Source organism: Rhincodon typus, chromosome 3 (genome assembly GCF_021869965.1).
Source record: "Rhincodon typus isolate 14 chromosome 3, sRhiTyp1.1, whole genome shotgun sequence".
In the NCBI taxonomy this organism is placed as follows: domain Eukaryota; kingdom Metazoa; phylum Chordata; class Chondrichthyes; order Orectolobiformes; family Rhincodontidae; genus Rhincodon; species Rhincodon typus.
In genome coordinates, this window is record NC_063334.1 from 10,405,360 (window position 1) to 10,431,234 (window position 25,875).

At 41.1% G+C, this 25,875-nt stretch overlaps 1 protein-coding gene across 1 annotated transcript in view; it reads left to right on the forward strand.

Moving 5' to 3' along the window:
* Positions 1 to 25,875, forward strand: part of LOC109912114 (fibrillin-2-like) — a 152,909-nt gene that overhangs the window by 32,651 nt on the left and 94,383 nt on the right. The window contains exons 10-22 of the mRNA XM_048595128.1: positions 1,742 to 1,879; positions 2,642 to 2,692; positions 6,172 to 6,297; positions 7,126 to 7,353; positions 10,121 to 10,246; positions 13,090 to 13,218; positions 15,884 to 16,009; positions 16,155 to 16,280; positions 18,410 to 18,532; positions 18,892 to 19,017; positions 19,233 to 19,358; positions 22,026 to 22,148; positions 24,265 to 24,387. Of these exons, the coding sequence (XP_048451085.1) occupies positions 1,742 to 1,879; positions 2,642 to 2,692; positions 6,172 to 6,297; positions 7,126 to 7,353; positions 10,121 to 10,246; positions 13,090 to 13,218; positions 15,884 to 16,009; positions 16,155 to 16,280; positions 18,410 to 18,532; positions 18,892 to 19,017; positions 19,233 to 19,358; positions 22,026 to 22,148; positions 24,265 to 24,387 (1,671 nt within the window). The remainder of the gene's footprint in view (positions 1 to 1,741; positions 1,880 to 2,641; positions 2,693 to 6,171; positions 6,298 to 7,125; positions 7,354 to 10,120; positions 10,247 to 13,089; positions 13,219 to 15,883; positions 16,010 to 16,154; positions 16,281 to 18,409; positions 18,533 to 18,891; positions 19,018 to 19,232; positions 19,359 to 22,025; positions 22,149 to 24,264; positions 24,388 to 25,875) is intronic.

Below are 25,875 nucleotides of genomic sequence, written 5' to 3' on the forward strand. Positions count from 1 at the left end.
CTAACTCACTCTTATTTATTTATAAAACCCAGTTAGCTTTGTTAACAATATTGAAATAAGTGGGAAAATATGTTTTAAAATAGGGTGCTTAACGTCTCTTCTGCAACAGCAGAGCCCCCATCCCCAACTCCCCAACTTACTATGTCAAGAAAGACAAGGGAGGAAATATGAAAAATGAGACAGTCATTGGAATCTGGTGAAATACTGTAAATTGGAAACAAGTTAGGGTCATGCTTGTATTCCCTTCAAAGATTCTGCACAAACAGGCTGCCTTAATATAGCAAGCAGCGCAAAATTTTCATTCTTTCAATTGGGAAGCAATGGTAGTAGGTTAGTTACACACTTTGGTTCCAATCCCATTTTCAGAACTATTGACTCTTTTGGCTCTAATCTCCAGAGGAAGAAGCAAGTTGACTGATCCATAGGAATAGGAAAATGAGAAAGACTGGTGTATTTGCATTGATAGATGGAAAAGGATGCACCGTGAGAGTTGAGCTTATAGAAAATATGTAAGGTCGACAAGAGAATAGATAAAAGTATGACTGAAATATGAAGTTTAGTAGTAGAGGTAGAACAAAATGCTCATAATGTTAAACTAGTAAAAGGTTAAGTTAGTAACAATGTCAAAACAATTTTCAGAAAGAGTGATCAACATGTAAAAATGGTTTCCAAGAAGAGTTGTGCAAATGAAAACCTTGAAATCCCTTAACAGAAAATTGGGTGTTGAAATAAGGAGATTCACTTGGGGTCAATAGGGCAAATGAACTTCTCATCTCTTGTTGTCTGTAGAGCTTGTGACGTGTTGGGCAATCAGGATTGGGCTTGACTAGGGTATCTACCTTGCTTATATAGGTAACATTTTCCAATGAAAACAGGTGAGCGGCACGGTGGCTCAGTGGTTAGCACTGCTGCCTCACAGTGCCAGGGATAGGTTTGATTCCACCCTCGAGTGACTGTGTGGAGTTTGCACATTCCCCCCGTGTCTGCGTGGGTTTCCTCCGGGTGCTCTGGTTTCCTCCCACAGTCCAAAGATGTGCAGGCTACGTGGGTTGGCCGTGCTAAATTGCCCATAGTGTTCAGGGATGAGTGGATTAGGTGGGGTTATGGGGATGATTCTGGGTGGAATGCTCTGAGGATTGGTGTGGACTTGTTGGGCCAAAGGGCCTGTTTCAACACTGTAGGGATTTTATGATATCTGTAGAATCTGTGGACAACACAAAGCAGTGTCTTAATGACAGAGGGAGAGAAAGAGTGAAAATACAATTGACTTTTAAATTTCTATTTTCATTGTAGCAATTTCCAGACAGTGTTAGAATATAAAGTCAGAAATAAAATAGTGACAGTTCCATGTTGCGTCTGCATTTTTAACTTTGCTGCTCAGGGCCAATGATAACTAGAACTACATTTCTCGCCAAAAAATAAAATGATATTACCAAGTCTGTCCTTTGAAGTTCCTTTTGATTCCTCAGATCAGTAGAAAAACAAGACAGGAAAAGTTAGAGTGAATCTTAAACATGCAAGCACTAGTCTTTATTCAAAATAACTATTTAGGTAAAGGCAGGGCTGATATAAAAATGATGCAAACACATTGTATGGCTTGCAAAACAACAGATACCTTTTCCAGTCAGTATGAAGGTATGTTGTGTGCGCAGTCAAGCTCAGTAAGTTCTGAGACATTTGTCAGTTAAAAGGGGTTGTTATTTCTTTGTAATTATTTGAATTTTCTCACAAATTGCAACAGACAGTGTGAAAGGAACTTGCTGGTTGAACATCCAAAACAGCCGCTGTGAGGTTAACATCAACGGAGCCACACTGAAGTCAGAATGCTGCGCTACTTTGGGAGCTGCCTGGGGGAGTCCTTGTGAACGCTGTGAACTAGGTACTGAACATGGTTACCGACAAAAAGAATTACAATTACAAAAATGTGTTGTAATGTTACTGAATTGATTGTGTAGAATTTTTAAAATGAGCACTTTTTAAAATTTCGAACATGTACTTAATTCATAAAAATATCTCTATATACATACATAGTCACTAAAGCTGTTTGGTTCCGTACAGTAGCGTATGAAGAATTAAACAAACATTGGAGTTTGACTGTATCCAGCAAAAAGCCCAAGATATTTGTTACTTATAAAAGACTATATTTACATACATTTGAGGTACCTGGGGGGAAGGGGAAGTGTGTGTCTGTGTGATAACTGAATACTATTGCCTGATGGCTGTTTTCTGGATTAGAAAATCAAGTATTTGGATTAATCTTTATTTCTGGCACCACACCAAACTCCTTTACAGTAGGATTACTTACTAATAACAAGAGGAACTGTTTAGTAACTTAACCAGAATATTTACTCAACCTTTTTAAGTTGGGATTTTTATTGTGTTCCACCTGCTTATGATGTGGAGGAGCTGGTGTCGGACTGGGGTGGACGAGGTCAGAAATTACACAACGTCAGGTTATAGTCCGACAGGTTTATTTGAAAACACAAGCTTCTGGCAATATCTTCAAGCATTTTACATTTTTATGTCAGATTTTCCACATCTGCAAAATATTATTTATGTAAAAATACTAAACTATCGATAATCAGTTGATATAATACAAATTCCAGAGACTTTATTCTAGGACTTATATCTTTGTTTGCAGATACCACCTGTCCAAGAGGATATGCAAGAGTTAAGGGTGTAGCCTGTGAAGGTAAGAATATTTTAACCTTAAAATAAATGGATGCATGACCACTGAATAGAGGGAAAGTGGAAGGCAGGAGGTTTGGAAGGGGTTTGAGGAAAGCCTTTATCACCTAGATAGTAGTTAGAGGGCAGTTGAGACAGGTAACATCATAACCTTTAAAAAGTACTTGCATGAGCACATGAAGTGTTTAAACAATCAAGGCTATGGACCTAGTGTGGGAAAGTGGGACACATGTAGATCACAGTCTATTCTTGGTGGTATAGTCTCAATGGGCTGAAGGGCCACTTCTGTACTGTATGATTCTATGACTCGTTGATGTAGGTTCAATTTGAAAGAAATAATTTTCATTTTCACAGCGTTCTTCTTGTTTATATGGTATTGTAAATACTTCACAGCTATTGAAATAAAGTGGAGTTAATCTTTTGTGTGGGCAAATGCAACAGTCAAAGTCTTACGCAAAGCAGTGAGGATAGTGATCAGATACATAGAACCCCTACAGTATGGAAGCAGGCCATTCGGCCCATTAAGCCCACACTGACCCTCCAAAGAGCATCCCACCCAGACCCACCCCCCTGCCCTATCTCTGTATCCCCGCATTCCCCATGGCTAATCCCCCTAGCCTGCACATCCCTAAACACTAGTGACAATTTAGCATGGCCAATCCACCTAATCTACATTATCAAGAAGTTAATGTTCACAGATAAATGTTGACCATGACATAAGGAGAACAGCCTTGTTTTCTGCCGTAGAGTGTTATACATCCACCTAATTTTATCATCTTATCTGATACTTAACTAGTCTCAGAATGCAGGACTTTCTCAGAGCTAAGCTGCAGTGTTATCCTATATTAAGTATTCAAGTCTTTGGAGTGAAATTTGAATCAAATTGAAAACTCCAAGACAAAGTAGAATCAACACAACATGTTTGGCATGATCACAATCTCAATGGCCCAGGGAGAGGATCCTAAAATAATTACCACCAAATATTTCAGTCTTTTGTATTGACCACCTTAAGTTTTATATCCTAAACACACCTTCCACCCTCTCAATGCAATCAACTGTCACCTTGTGTGACACAGCAAACAAAAAAACAGGTAATAAGATATTCATATATATCAACTTCTTGCAGTTGAGTAAAATAACAAAAAAAAACTAATGAAACTGGTAATTACGCACCCAACCCCGAGTCAATCTTTGTGCCAGCTATTAAAATGATCATCCACTCAGTGGGAATTTTGTTGCATTTAAGTTTATATGGAAATATATCTGGTATATACAGAAGAATTAAATTTAATTATTCATTTCAATTTTTTTAACAAATTTACCACACTGCAGATATATTAACTCTTCTTTTATTCATTCATCAGATGTGGACATTGCTGGCAGGCCAGCATTTATTGCCTGTCCCTAGTTGCCCTTGAAAAGGTGGTGGTGAGCTACCTTCTTGAACTGCTGCAATCTCCCTTAGAGACCAGTTTATTTTTCTACTTTGTTTTATTTTGTGAATCACTTGTAAAAAGTAGGAGGCAGATTTTACTCATGTGCAGTGTTGACACAAAGGACCAATTTTCACTCGCTGCCCTGAATGACCGGAGTATTGTTCTGGGGGCAGGGCAGTCGCGAACTGGAGCTAGCTTCTACCTTCCCTGGCAGCAGCAAGGGTTACTGAGTGCTGAGGCAGGGTTTACAAATGATCGACCTTGATTCACTACTGAAATAAAAGCAATAATACAATAAGCAGCCCTCTCCAGTACTGATACCTCCTCACCACTACACATTCCCCATGCCAGCCCATGCCACCCACCCATCTCCCCTGACTTCAAGCGTGTTTTGCCATGCATCTCTAACTACCCCGAAAAACCCCACCATGCTGACCCTTTCCAACCTACCTGCCCCCACAGCTCTTTCTGGGCTGTTTTAAATCGCCTACCCCCACCAACCTCGTGTTCTGCATTGCTGACCCCCTCCCCCGATCTCGGCTCCTTGCCTTGCTTTCCTACCAGCTTGTTCAACCTTCCTCCCTCCTGACTTGCCCCCAAAGCTCTGACCTTGTTAAACCCTTTTGCCTCCCCTGGATTGGCCTCCCCTGCCATCCTTGGTTCCTACCTTAGGTCCTGGCTCTGTTCTTGAGTCTACTCCCTGAATTCTCACTGACATCCTGGCCTTCATCTTGTAGCCACCATTGGTCAGTGCACCCCACCTGCAACTAAGGCTGATAGTTGCACAAACCACCTTCTACTATTAGATGGAGCCTGGTCAATCTAACAGTACTGTATACTGATGCATACTTGGATAAATGTATACATAGATGACATATTTCTTTTATATTCAGTAATGCAGTTTATTTTGCAGGTTATTCCAGCTGGGATGGCATCTATGCTGCAGGGCTTGAATTTTCACATTGCTTTTCTGTGGGCCAAAAATGTCTGAAAGAGCCCATCTCTGGTTTTAACATTGTTTCCTATGGAAACTTTTCACTTAAAGCACTGATATCCAAGAATGGAATTATAACTTAAAGTAGCATGTACCATTATTGAGAATTAGTGCTGACTATGCACCCTCCCACCCCCATAACCCTGCATGGGGTTTTTAATCATGGCTAACCCACCAACCCGTACATCCCTGGACACTACGGAACAATCCTTTTGCACAGCCAACCTACTTAACCTGTGCATCTTTGGGCTGTGCAAGGAAACTGACACAGACATTGAGAGAACATGTAAACTCCACACAGGCACACACCAAGGCTAGAATCGAACCTCGGTTCATGATGCAATGAGGCAACAGTGCTAACCACTGAGCCACCATGCGGCCTAGTTGAAGTTCTGGTCAATGGTATCCCCTAGGATGATTACCAGTGATGGTAATACCTATTAATGTCAAGAAACAATGGTCAGATCCTCTGATTTTTGGAGATGACCATTGGCTGACAGGAATGCTTTTTGCCAATTTTCAGCCCAAGCCTGGATATTGTCCGGGTCTTGCTGCATTTGGACATGGATTATCTGAGGAGATGGGTTTGGGGCCCCTCATTTCTGCATTTGTTGTACTTAGCAGGATGTGATTGTGAATTTACCTTGGGGTGGCACGGTGGCACAGTGGTTAGCACTGCTGCCTCACAGCACTAGGGACCCGAGTTTGATTCCACCCTCGGACAACTGTCTATGTGGAGTTTGCACGTTCTCCCTATGTCTGCATAGGTTTCTCCCACAGTCCAAAGATGTGCAGGCTAGGTGGTTTGGCCATGGGAAATTGGCCATAGTGTTCAGGGATGTGTAGATTAGGTGGGTTAAAGAGGGATGGGTTTGGGTGGGTGCTCTGAGGGTCAGTGTGGACTTGTTGGGCCAAAGGGTCTGTTTCCACACTGTAGGGATTCTATGATCTTAACTGTTGTGCCTACTTCTTTGAATATTAATTTTGTAATAAGCCAAATTAATGAAATGACTGGAACCAAAGATTATCATTCTGTTTTATCATTTTGTATAGATGTGAACGAATGCTCAGTCTTTCCTGGCATTTGCCCGAATGGGCGCTGTGTTAATACTCAAGGATCCTTCCAGTGTGAGTGTCCCGAAGGGTTGACCAGAGACAGCACGGGTCGAATTTGTGTGGGTAAGAAATCAATTATCTGGTTATTCTAAAATATAGTTAAGGTCCAAATAGACTCTGTTTCTAAAGTTAATAAAGTGTGGAGCTGGAGGAACACAGCAGAACAGAAGGGTCCCAACCTGAAACATCAACTTTCCTGCTCCTCTGATGCTGCCTGGCCTGCTGTGCTCCTCCAGCTCCACACTGTGTTATCTCTGACTCCAGCATCGGCAATTCTTACTATCTCTGTTTTTAAAGTGTCAGTTTTTAAGCGCAAAATTGAAAAGGAACGTGGGCATTGTCCATGCTGTTTGCAAAGTTCCAGCTACTTTTTAAAACAAGGCCTTTGATGGGAACAAAGGGCTGATGGTCTACTCTTATTACTTGTTCCTTGCTTATATATTCGCATGCTTGGCACTTAGGGCACAGATGTATGCTAAATTTTTATATTCACTCAGAGTTGTATGAACTTGATAGAATTGAGTGAAGGACACCTGTTTTTATAGGCTTCCCCAAAGGAGGCGATGTGAGGGTGCTGCCAAGAGTCTGCTAAGAGCCCCATTGTCTGAATTAAATTCCATGGGCACCGATGTACCATCTTCACATAGCAAACTATCCCAATGCGATCTACAACACATCTCGGGAGTGGCATCAAACATTTGCTTTAGATACATGGCTGTACACGTCACAAATAGTCTTTTCTTGACATCCGAAAGCAATCAAATGCAAATCTGAAAAAAAATTTACTCAAAAGTCCTATAATCGTTTTGGTTTAAGAATCCAAGAGTAACTGTGAGATTATAGAGATTCTACAACAGAGAGGCACTGACAGCTACGTAATATGTTTTGTAGATATCCGTCAGGAGCAGTGTTATCTCAAGTGGGATGAGGATGAATGCACGGAACCAGTCGCTGGAAGATTTCGAATGGATGCCTGCTGCTGTTCGATTGGATCTGCCTGGGGATTGGATTGTGATGAGTGCCCCAGGCCTGGTACTAAGGAATATGAGCTGCTTTGTCCAAGAGGCCCAGGGTTCACCAACAGGGGTGACATTCTAACAGGAAGACCATTCTATAAAGGTAAAACTAAAGTCATCCTTTGATCAGAAAAACAACTTGTGTGGCACTTTATTGCGTGGCATTGGAAGCAGCCCGAAGAATGGAGAGAGCAATCTGGGATGCGGAGGGAAGCATCACAGTGATTAGGGCAAGGTGGACAGGAAGGGTTGATGTGGAGGTGCCAGTGTTGGACTGGGGTGGACAAGGTCAAAAATCACATGACAGCAGGTTATAGTCCAACAGGTTTATTTGAAAACACAAGCTTTCGGAGTCTCACTCATTCTTCAGGTGTCAGTGAGGACTGAGACTCCGAAAGCTTGTGTCTTCAACTAAACCTGTTGAACAATAACCTGGTGTTGTGTGTTGACAGGATGGGTGAGAGCTGCATGTTTAGGCTGGGGGACATGTTGGAGTAGTTAGCTGCAATGGCGAGAGAGAATGAGCTGGTGATGTGAATAAGAGGTGGTGTGATCTTAGCCAGGGCATGAGAATCGCAATGGGAGTGGGATCAGGGGGAAAAGCAGGAAGATGAAGGGAGAGAATGGAAGTGATGATGGTCGCAGGGAGAGACTGAAGGGTAGAGGCATCACCAAAAGAAAGGAGATAGGTACCTGCAGAAATGGGGGTGGAGAGAGATAATGTATGTGTCTGGGGTAGTAGAGAAGTGTGTTTGCTAGAGGCTGAATAAAGCAGATGAAAAATTAACAGCTATCATGTTTCTCCTACATCATTTTGCTAAAAAAAGAGCCTTGCAGAGAATGTGTAGTGCACATAGCGAGGGTCAATGATCTGTTTGCACATGTTCCTGCACAGCACCAACACACACAACTGAGGGAATAGAGAAAGCGACTGAAAAAACTATTGCACAAGCACTCAATTAAGGATTCAACACTGAAGGAAACACTTACTACAGAATAGAAGTGAATAAGCTATTTTGGCTCCTAACATCATGACCATATCCTGTGATTCATTTGACTCTGGGTACCTAAGACTCACTAACACTAGTGATGCTGGTGGGGTGGATTATTCCACAAGTGACTATGGTGGAGCATTCCCAGGTCACGTATCCAAACTTGTGGATAAACCATCCTGCAGGCTGTAGATTTCAAAGTTGTAAGAGGATAATGAAGACCACCAAGAGTCAGATTGAGTTCATTACCATGTGCATGGGAAGGAATGTAAACATCAAGGCCACAGAGATCTTGCATGTGGTAGAATGAGGAAGGAGAAAACCAGTCATGGGTCATAGAGAAGGCACCTCACTGTGTTGAGGCACCTGTAGGACAGGGTCTCACCCAATAGCTGAGACCTTGGTAAGGACCGAAAGGGCAGCTTGACGATGTCAAGATCTCAAATGGAAAACAAACATTTCATTCTTGATTTTTCTTCAAGGATTATTACTGTATGATTGGCATTTAAACCGGCAGCTATACTAACATTGAGGAAGTTAAGAAAGAGGAGAAGAAAAAGGATTGCCCAGAACCAACAGAACCAGAGACACAAGGCTCAAGGGACTGCGATGGTGCCATGATATTGTGGCCAGTTTGCTTATCTAGCCTGCAGCCCCTTCACCTAACCACATAAGCTGCCGAAATGTCAAACCTGTTGGACACATGAGGCAGCTAACTCTCCTTTACTGCACCTCCCTTCCCAGTCTTCAACCTGCTACTGTGACACTCACACCATCCTACCCCGACTGAAGGGCAAATGAGAAGTTTGTTTTTTATTTATTCATTCATGGGATGTCGGCATCACATCAACATTTATTGCCCATCCCTAATTGCCCAGAAAGCAATTTAAGAATCAACTACATTGATGTGGGTCTGGAATTACATGTAGTCAGCAGGTAAAGATGACAGTTTCCTGACCTAAAGGACATGAATGAACCAGATGGGTTTTTCCGACAATCGACAACGTATTCATGGTCATGATTAGACTGTTAGTTCCAGATTTTATTAACTTTAATTCAACTTGCACCATCATGATAGGATTTGAACCCAGGTCCCCAGAACATTACCAGGGTCTCTGGATTAATAGTCCAGTCGTAATACCACTAGGCCATTGCCTCCCCTAAACAACCTTTGTCCAACAGTGTGACTGCTCCCAGAAAAAAAGTTTCCAGTTAACCTTTCCCCTCCCTGATATATAACAGAATCCAGCTCATGAACTCTGAACCAGGCCTGCACAAGTGGCAGCTGTGGATCACACAGTTCCCAAAAGCTAAAACTGCAACACATCACTACCCGGTTATCTTTATTCCTTATTTCACTAATTAGATTGCAAGTTTAAAAAATATTGTCCAATTATTTGCAGCTATGTATTATGGAGCCCAGTTAGCTCAGTTGGCCAGATGGCTGGTTTGAAATGCAGGGTGATGCAAACAGCGAGGGTACCATTCCTGTAGTCACCATGAAGGATTCTCCTTCTCATCTGAGGCACAGTAACCCTCAGGTTAAGCTGCCACCAGTCATTTCTCCTTAATGAGAGAGCAACCCGATGGCCTGGTGACTTAAAAAATGTTACGTTAAGTAGTTAAAAACTATTTTATATCTCCCCATAGCAGATAAATTTGAAAAAAGTACTGGTATATTTTTGTAAATTAGGGGTTAAATTTAATGTTCAGTGTACACAAAGATTGTATTTGATGAGATTGTTGAAGTGTTGACTTGTTCATGTGACAAGGTTTTGCCTTGCAAGTTTAAGTAGGCAACCAATGAGTTGAGTCATGCATCAAAAATGCTTTCTTTTCAAGTCTGATTTCTGCGCATGTTGTTTATTGCTTTTACAGATGTTAATGAATGTAAAGTGTTTAACAACCTCTGCAGCAATGGGAAGTGCAGGAACACCATCGGCAGCTTCAGGTGTAAATGTGACAATGGATTTGCCCTGGATATGGAGGAGAGAAACTGCACAGGTACAGGGCTTTGATCTGACTAAGCAATACCAACACCGCGATCTGTAAATCATCGGTGAACACAACTAAAAACAAACAAAACACGGTGCACAGAATCCTGCTTTCCTATAGAGGCCGATTCAACGGGGAAATGGGAAGCACAAATGGAAAGATGGAATCAGGGTGGCAGTAGGCCTGTTCCTCTGCTGTATTGTTGCACTCTAAGGCTTTAGTCAGCTGACCAGAGATGGCTCAGAAACAACAGAACCCACCCAGGTAACCTGTTGCGTCACAAATAATTACCAGTTACTGAGGCTATTGGGGAGGACAGAGAGGATTAGGATCTTCTGAGTGTTAGATCAGCCTGCCATTGATCACTGTACTTGGCTGCTCCATGGAGACGATGTTCCAGGAATGGGGTAGGGGACAGGAAAAGCTTCAGCTAAGCAGGTACTCTGGAGGCATTTCCCTGCTTTCCCAAGAGAGCCCAGAAGACCATAAGATATAGTAGCAGAACTGGCTATTGAGCCCATCAACTCTGCTCTACCATTCAGTCATGGCTGATATGTTTCACAACCCTATTCTCCTGCCTCCCCTTGCTAATCAACAACCTATCTATCTCTGTCTTAAAAACACTAATGACTTAGCCTCCACAGCCCTCTGTGCAATGAGTTTCACAGAGTCACCACCCTCTGGCTGAAGAAATTCATTCTCATCTGAATTCTAAAGGGTTGTCCCTCCAGTGTGAGGCTGTGCCCTTGGGTATTAGTGAAAACATCTTCTCCACATCCACTCTATCCAGACCTCTCAGCATTCTGTAAGTTTCAATCAGATCCCCCTCATCCTTAAAAACTCCATTAAGTACAGACTCAGAGTCCTCAACCACACCTCATATGACAAGCCGTTTATCCCTGGGATTATTCTTGTAAACCTCCTCTGAATCCATTCAATGCCACCACATCCTTCCTTAGATAAGGGGCCCAAAACTGCTAACAGTATTCCAAATCCAGTTTGACCAGAGCCTTATTCAACCTCAGCAGTACTTCTCTGATCTTGTATGCTGGCCCTCTTGAAATGAATGCTAATATTGCATTTGCCTTTCTAACTGCCAGACTGAACCTGTAACTTAACTTCAATAGAATGTTGAACTGGGACCCCCAAGTCCCTTTATGCTTCGGCTCTCCCAAGCCTTTCCACATTTCGAAAAATAGTCTATGCCTTTATTCTTCCCAGCAAAGTGAATAACCTCTCACTTTCCCACACAGTATTCCATTTGCCCTTTCTTTGCCGTCTCTCCTGGCCTGTCCAAACCCTTCTGCTGCCTCCCCACTTCCTCGACACTACCTGTCCTTTCAGCTATCTTTGTGTCATCTATAAGCTTAGCAACAATGCCCTCAGTTCCTTCTGCCAGGTTGTTAATGTATACCATGAATAGTTGTGGTGCCAACATGGGCACCTACGGAACTCCACTAGTCACTGGCTGCCATCCTGAAAAAGACCCCTTCATCCCCACCCTCTGCCAGTCAGCCAACCCTTTATCCATGTCAGTATCTTGCCCCAACACCATGGGCTCTTATTCAGCAGCCTCCTGTGAGGCAGCTTGCCAAATGCCTTTTGGAAATTCAAATAGGTGATGTTCTCTGACTCTCCTTTGTCTAACCTGCTCATTACCTCTTCAAAGAATTCGAATAGATTTGTCAGGCATGACCTCCCCTTGATGAAACTGTACTGCCTCAGCCCTATTTCACCATGCAGCCTACAAACTCATCCTTAATATTGGGCTCTAAGGTCAGGCTAACTGGTCTAAAGTTTCCTGTCTTTTCCCTCCCTCCCTTCTTAAGCCTGGGTGTTACATTAGCCTTTTCCAGTCCTCTGGGACCCTCCCTGACTCCAATGATTCCCAAAAGATAACCACCAAAGCCTCTACAGTCTCCTCGGCTATCTCCTTCAGAACTCTGGGGTGTCATACATCTGGTCTCAGTGATTAATCCACCTTCAGACCTTTCATCTTCCCTTACTTAAGTCCATACCAGAGTTGATACTTTTAAATGTTTTCAAAGGCATTTGTACTTTGAGTTCTCGCAATGTTGCAGGTCCTCAGTTTGGCCTTGCAACCTCAGGAACCTGCCTGCTATCCTTAGTTAATGGAGAGTCTCAGAATCCGCCCCTTAATTTGTTCTCTGAGATCTCGGACATTGTCTGGACTCATTTCTCCCCAAAAGGAGAATGTTTACAGCTGCACTTTTTAACTGTGCTGCCTTGGAATGCTTTCTGCAGTTAACTGGCCCAAATGTAGCTTGCAAGTTCTCCTCAACAGAACAATCCTAGCTCCGTGGGCACTTTCTCTCGAAGCAGGGTGGGCGAGGTGGAAACCTTTGAGACGCCATCTCCTTTGTCTCAAGGATGAGAATCCAGGACAATATTCTGGTTGCAGTACAGCCAGACATCATTAAAAATAGTGGGAATGGTCTGGAGCTTCAGAATCTAGCGTGATCATTTTGAGTGGCAGCCTTGCCTGCTCAGCTGTTATTCAAATCCTCCAGCCCTTATTAATCTTAAGTATTGTTGGTTCTAAATCAAAACACCTGCAATAACGCCTTTAAATCTTAATGTCCAACTAAGTTATGTTATTTCACAATTCTCTGAGTTGTAATTTCTACCAGCTCAAGTAATTTAACCTATTGTAATTTCCAAAAGCCAGTTATGCTTCATGTTAAAAGTTACATTTCACTCATAGAGATAGAGGAAAGCTATGTTTAACTCAAAAATAGAAAGCATAGAGTAGAAAACACAAACACTTAGTAATCTTTTTAATTCCTTCAGAATGTTTCACTTTTGAAATCTGTTTTCTTCTGTTTAATAAGACATTGATGAATGCCGGATCTCTCCTGGTCTCTGTGGAAATGGAACTTGTGTCAATACTCCTGGCCATTTTGAGTGCGAGTGTTTTGAAGGCTTTGAGAGCGGATTTATGATGATGAAGAATTGCATGGGTAGGTATATTGTCCTAATGATTGACAAATGTTACACTGTGAAGGCACCTGCTCGTATGAATAATACAACAGGGATCGGATTTTCCAAGGAGTGGCAATCGCATTCATATTGCAACTCTGCTCCTTCATTTTTACAATCAGAGATAACTCTATATTTCTGGCAGGAAATTCTAATTCCAGCTCCTCCAGAAATGTAGAGCACATCTTACATTGATTAGATCCCTCATAGTGCAGGACAGTTGGGGAAGTCAAATGATGCCCCATTTTTGCTGTAGTTGCTGTATTCTAGGATTCACAGCTGCAGCAACATAAAGTAGATTCTTTGGCAACTCCTGTGAAAAGATAATTGTGAGGTTAAGGTGCCATGTAAGTATTAGAGGCTTTAGGGTGGGTCGGGGGAGTGGGTGTGGGAGAATTGAGTCTGGTGGGGGAGAAACCATAAGGGCTCTGTCCGCCTAGGGTATGGGTGGGCAGGAGGGGCATCTGGGCCAGCGGCAAGTGAATGGTGACATCAGGTCCTGGGAGAAGGGGGGTGCCAGGGGATGCCAGGCCTTGAGTGGAAAGGAAAGGGGGAATGTGATTCCCTGGGGAGAGGGGTATTGGGTCTCAGGGGAGGAGATATTGTTGGGTGCCAGGGAGAGGTGGGGTACTGTGTCCCTGGCGGAAGGGGGTATGTCAGGTCCTGGTAGGGAGGGGTGCCATGTCCTGGGGAGAGAGTGGCTATCAGATCTGGCAGCACAGGGGCTTTCAGATCTGATAGCTGGAGTGGGTGTCTGAGAAGAGTGCCTTGTCAGGGGCTGCAGGGGATGTAAAGGATCTGGGGTCAGTGTCACTGGGGGCAAATAACTTAGTAGTTACCCAGGAGCTAGTCTAGGTCTTTAATTGTCCAGCTGTTCATCGGTAACTATTAACTGCAGCAAAACCATCCAAATACTCTGATTTAAATGGATACTTTCAGAGGGTTCCTGCAATGGAGTTGTCCATTTGAATCTTCAATTTCCGGAGCAATTCCCTCAGATTCTATTACATTGGGGATTATACAGGGCCCTCAAGTATATTTGCATGTGCACTTCAGAAACCAGGCTAATTTTTAAAAAAATTATTTTCAGCTGAAAATTCAACTAATAAATGAAACAAACCAAGAGAGGATGATTTAATCAGAAGAGGAGCCAGAGAGATACAATACACTTACTCACAGGAAGGGGAGAAAAATCAGCTGGAAAATCACCCAGTCATTTCACAAACTTCATGAAACCACCTAAGAGATACATAGACAGATGTTAGAATACAAGCTTCTGACCTTTGGCTTAACCACAGAATGATCTTTCGCATGGAGGGATCTAAAAGTAGATTCATTTTCTAAAACTGAGCTGGAGGAGTAGAAATACGCTAGGGTTTACTTTAACAGCAAAACACTGTACTTGAGAATGAAACTAACATTTTAGAGCCCTGTAGGCAATCAGCATTGAGAAAATGTATTTGGATGTCCAGCAGTGATTACAGCACTGTTCAATATAATCCTTATAGGATAACTTTATTCCTGATATCAGACTTCATTTTTATAATAGTTTAGATTTATCTGCATTTACTTCTTGTGCTATAAAATATAGGGTTTTCTTTTGGGTTGTATTTTTTTTGTAATGGACTTCATTTGAAGTCATTTTTTCTGCTTGGAATGCTGTATATATCAATGATAGAGAATAGTGTTGTTTAGAAAAGATCATTCACACAAATTAAAAATTTCTTACATCATTGAAGCACACTAGCTCCAACATAAGACTGTAAGAAATAGGAGCAGGAGTAGGCCATCTGGCCCTTTGAGCCTGCTCTGCCATTCAATAAGATCATGGCTGATCTTTTCATGCACTCAGCTCCACTTACCCGCCTGCTCATCATAACCCTTAATCCCTTTACTGTTAAATATCTATCTATTTTTGCCTTAAAACCATTCAACAAGGTAGCCTTAACTGCTTCACTGGGCAGGGAATTCCACAGATTCACAACCCTTTGGGTGAAGAAGTTCCTCCTCATCTCAATCAACATGTGTTCCAAAAATTAATAGAATATGTTTCACACTGTCAGTTCCTCACATAGCAAATTCACAATCAGACCCATAACTGGAGGTATCAAGCTGACTGTCAGGTCAAAGGGGAAATTATTTTAGTTTCAGTGTATAGAAAACAAGTTGTCCCTCTCCTCTCAGTGCTGTGTATCTCTGAGACAGTATACAGTTCACTTCAGGCGTACAGAATCTCTCAACTAGATTTCACAGTCGTTTGGTTTGAATACTTTTTAAAACATGGTAATTAGTTTTCAGATAGCCGAATCACTAAATGGGGAAAAGAATGTTAAGATGGAACTTGGAAAGAAAATTAAAATACAATGTAAAGAAAAGCAGGAAATGAAAAGCCTCCCCAATTTTGTGTTTCTTTGATATCCATAGAAGGGCCCTTAGGTTAGAACGTTATTATCTGTGTTTGCACACAGATGCCAAAGTGTAGCTGATAATATATTTTTAGGTCAGATGTTAGAGGGTTTGGAATTTAATAAACAAGTCAACAAATTACAATATCAAGGGCCAATCATATTCTTTAAATGGTTAACTCAACTGATTAGTCATCAGAAACTTTAATGTTTTAATATTACCTTTGCTTTGCCCATGCAGATATTGATGAGTGTGAGAGGAACCCTCTTCTGTGCCGTGGTGGGACCTGTATAAACACAGAAGGTAGTTACAGGTGTATATGCCCTCCAGGACATGAGCTGACTCCAGATGGTAGTGCCTGTGTTGGTAAGAGAAACTAGGTTCCTCATTGGCGATGATAAGTCTATTTATGACCAGCTATTTACTTCCAGACTTTTATTTTCGGCTGTTGATCCAGAAAATGTTTTCCATAATAAATAAATTTTGTTGCTTTATTTCGGGTGTTTTTCAGATATCAATGAGTGTTCCCTCAGCGACAATCTTTGTAGAAATGGCAAGTGTGTAAACATGGTTGGAACATATCAATGTGCTTGCAACACTGGATACCAGGCTACTCCTGATCGGCAAGGCTGTGTTGGTAAGATTTGTTGAAATATTTATAGTATATATAGTTCTGTTATTGAATTAGCTTATCATTCATAGTATAAACATTCAGCTTATTAGCAGGCTGAATTGTCTTTAAATGTTCTACTTTCAAGTTCAAGCTACCATTTCTCCCATTAGTCCTGAGAGAAATTGCTTCTGAAGGCAGAAGTAAGTTATTGCAATCTCACCTTCCCATCCCCATTTAATTTAGAAAGCTACCAATGCCAATATTTGGTTGTTATCCATTTTCCCTCAGTTTAGAAATTGTTTTAGAGATTCTAGTGGCACCATGACAATGTCCCTATCTCGGGGCCAGAAGGCCCATGCTTAATTCCCACTCACTCCAGATGCATGTCACACCCTGTCTGAACAGAATTGATTAAAAATATCTAGGGTTTGGGTTGTTCTGTGAAGGCCATGATCAAAGTATAGGGAGCAATCCCTGTACCAATTCCGATATTCAGCTTCAGATTTCATTTGCATAATACAGCGATATGCTTGCTAAGTTTCCCCAGTCAGTTCACCAGGAAAACAACTTGATTTTGGAGCCATTGTTAGGATCAGAAAGGGAGAAGGAGTAATTGCCAGGTAATACTGGAGTGAAGGTGAGAGGCACTCTCCAGTAACAAACAGGAGGTGGTTGACAGAGACCATGTCTGGACAAGGTTAGAAGGCATCACCTGGGAGAAGTGACCATAAGGCAGTGGGGAGGAGGTGAACATTAGGTGTGGGCCTAAAATTGGTTGGTATCAGCTCTTTGTTTTAACATATAGCTGGGAAGCACATTCCTGTATATTACAGAACAAAAGGGAGGTATATATAATTTTAAAATGGACCATTATTATGGAGGCCTGATCAAATTTTGTAAGAACAAGTGCTGGGCCTGGTTATCTTGAATGCAACAGTCCATGGCTTCTCTTCCCCCATCCCACTAAGAAGACTAGAGCCAAACCCTTTCCAAGGTGAGTTCCAATAAAGCTCCCATTACTTCCTGGAAGCACCATAATGTACACAGAAGGCTTAGCAAGGACAATAACAACCTGAATTATCCTGTGGAGAGCGAGGATCTTGATGGGTGTCTTCTTCCTCCTTTCTAACTCCAACACTTAGCTGTTGAAGGCCCAAGCCTCAGACAAGATTATGGAACTCCAGTTCTGATCTCTTGGATGCTCCTGTCCCAGAAGGCACTCTCCTGCTGCTGCTGCTACAGTGAGGTCCTGCTCTGTACCATCAGCATGATTTTTCTCCTTTTCATGAGCAGACCATTTGGTGATAAGGGGAATCCTACTGGGAGCAAACTCTGCAAGTTCACTGAGTCCAAATTGAGTCTGTGGACAACAGAAATGAATGTAAGCCCCCATCTGTTTAAAAAAAGTCTTCAAGAGGACAGTTCATCCCTCTAACCTCCTCCCACCACCCTGCGCTGCACCTTAGTGCGTTCACTAGAATATGGATGTGTTCTTCAGGACTTCTTTGTTGAAGATGATTCCCTATCTGATTTTCCTGTAAGATTTTCTATTAACATTTACGAATAACTTAGCTTTATTAATGTCTGTTTTTCCTTGATCAAGAAAAAACACTTCCAATAGTGATATGTCCTGTCTTTAACAATCTCTGGCATAGTTTCCCTGCCTTTACTTACTTTGTTCTCCATCCCTGTGTTATGCCCCTTTTCTCTATCTCTCACTAAGCTGGATCACATCACCTCTTATTCCAAGAAAAACCTTCCCAAGACCATTATCTCCTTGAATTCTTTCAGTACCCACCCTGGAGCACATTCCCACTTTATCAATTTACTGTCTTTTAAAGCATCAACTTGGAATTACCTAATCCCATCATCTTTGTTTAGATGAAGGATTTCCTTAGGATTCCACCCTCTCCATCACCATTTGGACTTCTGCTAAAGATGTGGCAGAAGATCAGGAGAAACTTCGAGAAAATTCAATTCCTTATTCATTCCAAAATTGATGATGTACAGCACACTGGAACTTGCCCCTTGACCTAAGTTCTCCAATGAAACAAACATTCAAACTGTAATCAGTATATCCAGTTTTATGTGTATGTATATGAGAAATCTAAAACCTGACTGAGGCCATTTGCGTCATTCTCTTCATATTTCAGATATTGATGAATGTACCATCATGAATGGTGGCTGTGACACACATTGTACAAATTCCGAAGGAAGCTATGAATGCAGTTGCATCGAGGGCTATGCTCTTATGCCTGATAAGAGAACCTGTGCAGGTAAATTGAAAATAATATGTTTTCATGTAGTAAGACAACAATAAATGTTGCAAATTTTAAAATAATTCATTGAGATCATCCACTTTCTTTATTTATGCAGTTGATATCTGTTTATAATCTGTAAAATGGCCCTGATTAAGTTTTTTTTTCTCATCAAGCGTTCAACACCATCTCACTATTCGTCATTAGACACAAAATAGATCCAAAGAAATTTCTGATAGTAGTGCCATTTTCATCACAACTAATACTAGTCAGAACTATTTACTGTACAATAGATATTTGTTGATGGCTAGTTAACAAATTAAAGAGGGATATTCAAAATGATGACACTTGCCTTATGTTTTGCCTTGCCTCATTAGATATTGATGAATGTGAGGATAATCCTGATATCTGTGATGGTGGACAGTGCACTAACATCCCCGGGGAGTATCGCTGCCTGTGTTTTGATGGATTCATGGCTTCTATGGACATGAGGACCTGCATTGGTAAACACCAAGATGACTATGATATTGTTATTTAGATTAACAATGTTTAGCTTTTTTCCCATAATTGAGCATGTTTGGTGTAAATGTAGCACAAAGTAAGTGAATTTTAACTGTTCTAGTGGAAGAATATAAATCTAGAAAGGGTATGTTACAGAAGAAATGGACTTTGCAATTGCTAGTGTTGTTGAAAGTGACATTACATTGTCTCATTGCAGATGTGAATGAGTGTGACTTGAATCCTAATATCTGTCTCTATGGTGATTGTGAAAATACCAAAGGTTCCTTCATTTGCCATTGCCAACTGGGATATTCTGTAAAGAAGGGAACAACTGGGTGTTCAGGTAGGACTGACCCACTACTGGAAGATCAGTAAAAGCTTTCTTCACTCACTTGTTGATGTTAAATGAATGTGGTTTTAAATTTAAAATAGAGATAAATGCGTCCAATTTTTGGAGTGCACATTGATGCTAGGAATTTCTTCTCATAATATGTTGTTCAGTTCCAACAGCAGTTGAGATTCTTCACCATCCACTCAGAAATTTCCCAGAGTGTTCCTTGAGAGTTGTTACTGTGCTGTATCTGAAAGTATTCATGTTTAACAAGTTATAATATCATTAATTAAGGTAAAGGTAAAAAAAATTCAGTTTAGGTTTAAAGTTTAACTCCATTCGAACAGAGACTACCCAAGAAATTGAGTCAGCCCAGTAGAACGGTGACCTCCTGATTTCGGAATAATGTGAATGTGAATGTGAATAGAATAAGGTGCAGAGGTCCCGAGCACCTCAAGCTGTGAGAAGAAAAGTTAAAGGCTGTTTTGATTTAACTTTCAATGGGTTAATCACAAAGTATCACATGTGCTTAGGATGCCTGGGTTCCGACTGCCAAAACAAATCGTCTTCACCCAGTTCAAGGAAGGCACTCGAACAAGACAAGGACAAAGGAAATGTTTCAAAGACTTTCTGAAGACTTCCCTCAAGAAATACGACATATTTGACAATGTGTGGGAGACCCTTATTCAGAAGAAAGCAAATTGGAGGAAATTTCCAGTGTGAAGGAACTCTATAAGAATGTGAGAGATAGGAGCAGAATTAGGCCATTCTTTTTTCTTTATTCACTCATGGGATGAGGGCATCGCTGGCTAGGCAGCATTTATTGCCCATCCCTAATTACCCAGAGGGCAGTTACGAGTCAACCATATTGCTCTGGGTCTGGAGTCATATGTAGGCCAGACCAGGTAAGGATAGCTGTTTCATTCCCTAAAGGGCATTAGTGAACCAGATGGGTTTTTCCCAACAATCGATAATGGATTCATGGTCATCATTAGACTCTTAGTTCCAGATATTTATTGAATTCAAATTTCACCATCTGCTGTGGCAGGATTCGAACCCAGGTCCCCAGAACATTATCTGGGTCTCTGGATTAACAGTCCAGCAATAATACCACTTGGCCATCACCTCCCCATTCAGCCAATTTAGTCTGCTCCACCATTTGATCATGTCTCTCAACCCCATTTTCCTGCCTTCTCCCCATAACTCTTGATCCCCTTACTAATCAAGAACCTATCTATCTCTGTCTTAAATACACTCAGTGACTTGGCCTCCACAACCCTCTGCAGCATTGAATTCCACAGAGTCACCACCCCCTGGCTGAACAAATTCCTCCTCAGCTCGGTTCTAAAGGGTCGTCCCTTCACTCTGAGGCTGTGCCCTCAGGCCCTAGTCTCTCGCATGAATGGAAACATCTTCTTCACGTCCACTGTAACCCAGGCTTTTAAGTATTCTGTAAGTTTCAATCAGATCCCCCTCATCCTTCTTAAACTCCATTAAGTAAAGACTCAAAGTCCTTAACCGCTCCCCATATGACAAGCCCTTCATCCCCGGGATCATTTTGTAAACCTTCTCTGGACCCCCTCCAATGTCAGCACGTCCTTCCTTAGATACAGGGCCGAAAACTGCTGACAGTATTCCAAATGCAATCTAACCAGACCCTTATACAGCCTCAGCAGTACATCCCTGCTGTTGTATTCTAGCTGTCTTGAACTTAATGCTAACATTGGATTTGCCTTCCTAATTGCCAACTGAACCTTAATGTTAACCTTGAGAGAATCCTGAACTAGGACACTTAGTCCCTTTCTGCTTCAGATTTCCAAAGCCTTTCCCTGTTTAGATAGTAGGCTAAGCCTCTATTCTTCCTACCAAATACATAACCTTACAATTTTTTGAGAAAACCTATCAACAAGAAGTATGGAAAAGGAACTGGAGAAAGGAATACCAGCGATCTCCAGGCCAAGGACCAATTTCACCTCCTGGAAACACCGGGTGGGGCTCTAGTACTGGGCTTATCATCCACACAAGGACCACAGAGCCCAGGACCCGTGACATTCCTGATGTGGATGATCTTTACTGAGTTATTGCTGATGATGATGACCAGCAGAGGGAAAGTTTGGGAACTCATTACCCACTTTAACGTCACAGCTCAGGTTTCTGCGGAGAGATCAATGATGAAAAGAAGAGCACAAAGTAACATAAATAATAAACCTGAGAGAAAATTTAACCTCTCAGTTATATTTAGGACTAAGATAAGAATACCAGCACATGTATGTTTGACTGATAAAAGAGAATAGCTTTGCAAAAACAATGAGTATATACCCTCCTCAAACTTTATGTGAGAATAAGTCAGCTACTTCTCTACATTAGCAAACCTAATGCATATTCCATATCTTAAGCTGTAGTGATTCAGACAGAAAATTTATTCTGCCAAATACTCTAAAGGTTGTTCACAACTTCACAAGCATCCCACAAAGTAGCACTGAATGATGATATTAGCTAAAAACAAGACTCACGTTAGCTAAATCAGTTACATTAAACACTAATCCTACAAAGCATCTTATAAATCAACAACACAGTTGTTTCAATGTTTTAGCCTTGGTTGCTTTATCTAACAATTGATCTAAAGTAATGTTAGTTCTGAAATGTATCTGCTGTGACAGCTTTATTTTTCTCATTCAGATGTCGATGAGTGTGAAATCGGGGCCCACAACTGTGATATGCATGCTTCATGTGTCAATATTCCTGGAAGTTTCCAATGCAGCTGCCGTGAGGGATGGATTGGTGATGGCACTGAATGTGTAGGTGAGTGATTCATGATCAAGTGAGAAAAGAAGGATGTGTTTATCAAGCTGGAGCCTACACTAGGCTACCTTCAAGTAGCAATGCTTTTATAAGAGAAAACGTGTCTTGCATGCAACTAAATAGATAAACACTAGATGGGAGAAATTGCAGTTAGATAAAGTTCTGGTTGTTGCAATGCATTACATTTGCAGTTTTATTGTTTTCTTACTTGTGCTGAAAACTGTTTTCCTAGAGATTATAGTACTCTACTTATTCAGTATTTCGTTTCCTCATCAGCAGCATGCATTCTAAAGGTTTCTGATGGTGAGAAGAGTTTAGCATTAATATTATAAAAATTTATATTGAATTTATATAATACAAGTCATATGGAAAAGTATTCCAATGCATTTTGAAGAAGCACAATTCAGCAAAAGTTGACACAGTATCTAAAAATGAGATATCAGAAGTCACAATTTAAAAGCTGAGTTGAAGAGATAAGCAGGGACTTTACAAGGTCAGAGATGTGGAGATGCTGGGAGTCTCGAGGAGGAAATCCTAGTACTAGGACTTGGAAAACTGGAGATATATCAACCAAGGGTGGGGCAAAGAGAGTGGCAGACTGACAAGAGGCAAAAGTTGGAGGAACACAGTTATTAAAGGGTATAAGTGGGATACAAAGGTAGTAATGCTTAACTCAGTTTTTTTGGATCAGGTTTATAAAACCGTAAAGTGGTGGCATGGTCTACCTCTGGGTTCATATTACCAATTCCTCAAATGTTGCAAGTTCGTTTAAAAACATGTAATTTGTAATGGGGAGGCCAGAGAGTAAAATTCAATGAAATTGAAGACCGATGGAATTCTGGACCACATGATTCCAGTGCTAAATTAAAAATCATGACTCAATATTGGTTATTGCAGACAGCTGCATTCCAATACCATTTAACAATACCACCAACAATGTGTTGGAAGAAAAGAATCCCGTTTACTGGCTCAATTTCTATATTAGCACAGACTGAACTGAATTATTGAAACTGCAAAATTCTCATCTGAATCGATAAAAGCTTCATTCCTTTGAAGTTCCCTTCACCGCAGTTAGCTTTCAGAATTTGTCTTTACCCTGTAGACCTTCGTGATAGGTTCCACTTTGTAGAGCATTGGATCTGAATTCAGAATTCCTCCTGTGGCCAGACCCTTTAACTTCATGATAATGAAGTTTAATTTTTAACCACACATAAAGCTCTGTGGGCAAGAGACTCATGATAATTCTAATTGTCTGTTCTATGATTATCTAATGAGAAAGCTAAGCTTTCATTGCATTTTGTTTGCTCAAGATTTTGTAATGAAATTGCATAGACCACATTGCAAATCAGTAAGCATTAAAATGTACACTTCCCTATAAGTATTGATAACAGGTGCCCCAATGTACAAACAGCCCCAAGGATGAAATAACATTATGAGATATTGACAAAGCAGTAAAATTAATTTTACATTACACATTTGAAGGAATTGTAGCAATTCCAGCATTTTCTTTCAAAGAGTTTTGAGGAGAGGAGGGTGGGCAGCGCTGATACAATTTGATTGACTGACAAAGTTAGGACCAAACACTTGAGCAGGGTTTGGAAGCAATTAAATGACATTTTCTGCTTTCAAAGTTCCCACCACAGAGCTTCAGGTGCTAGAGGATTGGAAATGTATTAGAAATTTGTCCATGACTATAGATCTCACTCCTATCCTTAAAACATGGAGGATGTGTGGACATCTAGAGCGTGGTTTATTAAAAAACAATTTAATTCTGGGACAGAAACAGAAACTCAGCAGGTCTGGCTGCATCTGTGAGGAGAAAGCTGAGTTAACGTTTTGAGTCTGACGACTCTTCATCAGAACTCTGAATATATATTTGGCATTGTCAGCTGTAAGTGACACTCTGCAGATACAAGTCCAGACTACTGAATTAATAAAATCATCACATAACAAGCTGCTTGACTTGCTGTGCGCTAATTGTTTTCTGTTCTTAATGTTATAATGCTATCTATAAAAAGGGTATTTTTTAGCCCTAGCTTTACAAGATGTGTTAAGGATAAATGTGATGTAGTGTACTGTATTTAAACAATTGTGTGTCTTTTTTAAAAATTGTTAGATCTTGATGAGTGCATCAATGAAACACATCATTGCAATCTCAACGCTAAATGTATGAATACACCAGGATCGTATCGCTGCCTTTGTTCTGAAGGTTTCAGTGGTGATGGTTTTACATGTGCAGGTATGGGGAAGAAATTAAACAAACTCTTTATGATGTATAAAGTGTGACCTTAAGCAGAAACCAGAAAATAGACATCTTAATAGTTCTGAGATAGTAGGAACTGCCAATGCTGGAGTCTGAGATAACAAGGTGTAGAGCTGGAGGAACACAGCAGGCCAGGCATCATCAGAGGAGCAGGAAAGCTGACGTTTCGGGTTGGGACCCTTCTTCAGAATTAAAAAAGGGTCCAGACCCGAAACATCAGCTTTCCTGCTCCTCTGATGCTGCCTGGCCTGCTGTGTTCATCCAGCTCTAGACCTTGTTATCTTAATATATCTCATGTTTGTCCACTTAAAAGAACATCACTATAATGTATCAATCCAACATTACCCCTTTATAGTTTTCACTGGTTGTTCTTTTTCCTACCATTGCACTCCCCATTCCTAAATAAAGTGACCCATACTAGGCTGCAATTCTATCAACACTAGCAACTTCTGACACATCATCTTATGACTTCTCATGTGAACCTAAATGCATGGAGCTGGAGGGCTGTTGCTCCAAGAGAGCCATCATTATTGAACCTGATCCTGCCCTCAAGCAATGCCACAATGGAGACTTCAAGCAAGAAGAGCAAACACAGACAGGAACCACGGGCAACTGAAATTTTATCTTCATCACTGAATCCAGTTGTAACTCCCTCTACTCCTCTTGTTAAGATCAGTTATCTTTGCTGATTCCATTACCTCAGTGTCATATTATTCACTGGCACTTCAAAAGATGCTAATTTACAGTTATTTACAAGCAGATCGCAGAGAAACAGACCTTTAGACTGTAAATTACAAGCCACTAGCTGACAAATCTCTGCTCCATAGAGCTGATAGCTTTAATGCTATGTGTGCCTGCAATCACTGTCATCTACACCATTCCCAATCGTTTCTGATATGCCCCACAATGATCGTTATGTTGTTGAAGGTAATAGTTCAGGTGTTATATACATGCAAAACATGTATGCAAAATAAATAGACTGTAATATCATTCACCACCCACTGTTGATTTGATACAAGATCTACCATTTTGAACATCACCCCTCTAGTGAATACCCTCCCTAAAACATGTACAACTGACCGAACCATGAGATACACATTGCCTCTTCCACCAAGGTTACATGCTGCAGCTGAGATGAAAAACATTTTGAGGGTACATAACTGGTGACATTGAGAGCCATGACCATCTAATCCGAATATCTTGTCAGAAGATCATCCTGGTTCTCTGATAGAAGAGAGCTTGTATACTCCTTTCAAACCCATGCACCAATATCTCCAGTTTGGGAGGAACTTTTCTGCCTGTTACTCCATTTCCGTTCTTCCCGAAAGTCTTGAAATCATGTCCAGGTATTTTCAGATCCTAAGTAAAAGCTGAAAGAACTGCAAATGCTGGAAATCAGGAAACAAAACAGAAATTGCTGGAAAAGCTCAGCAGGTCTGGCAGCATCTGTGAAGGGAAAAACAG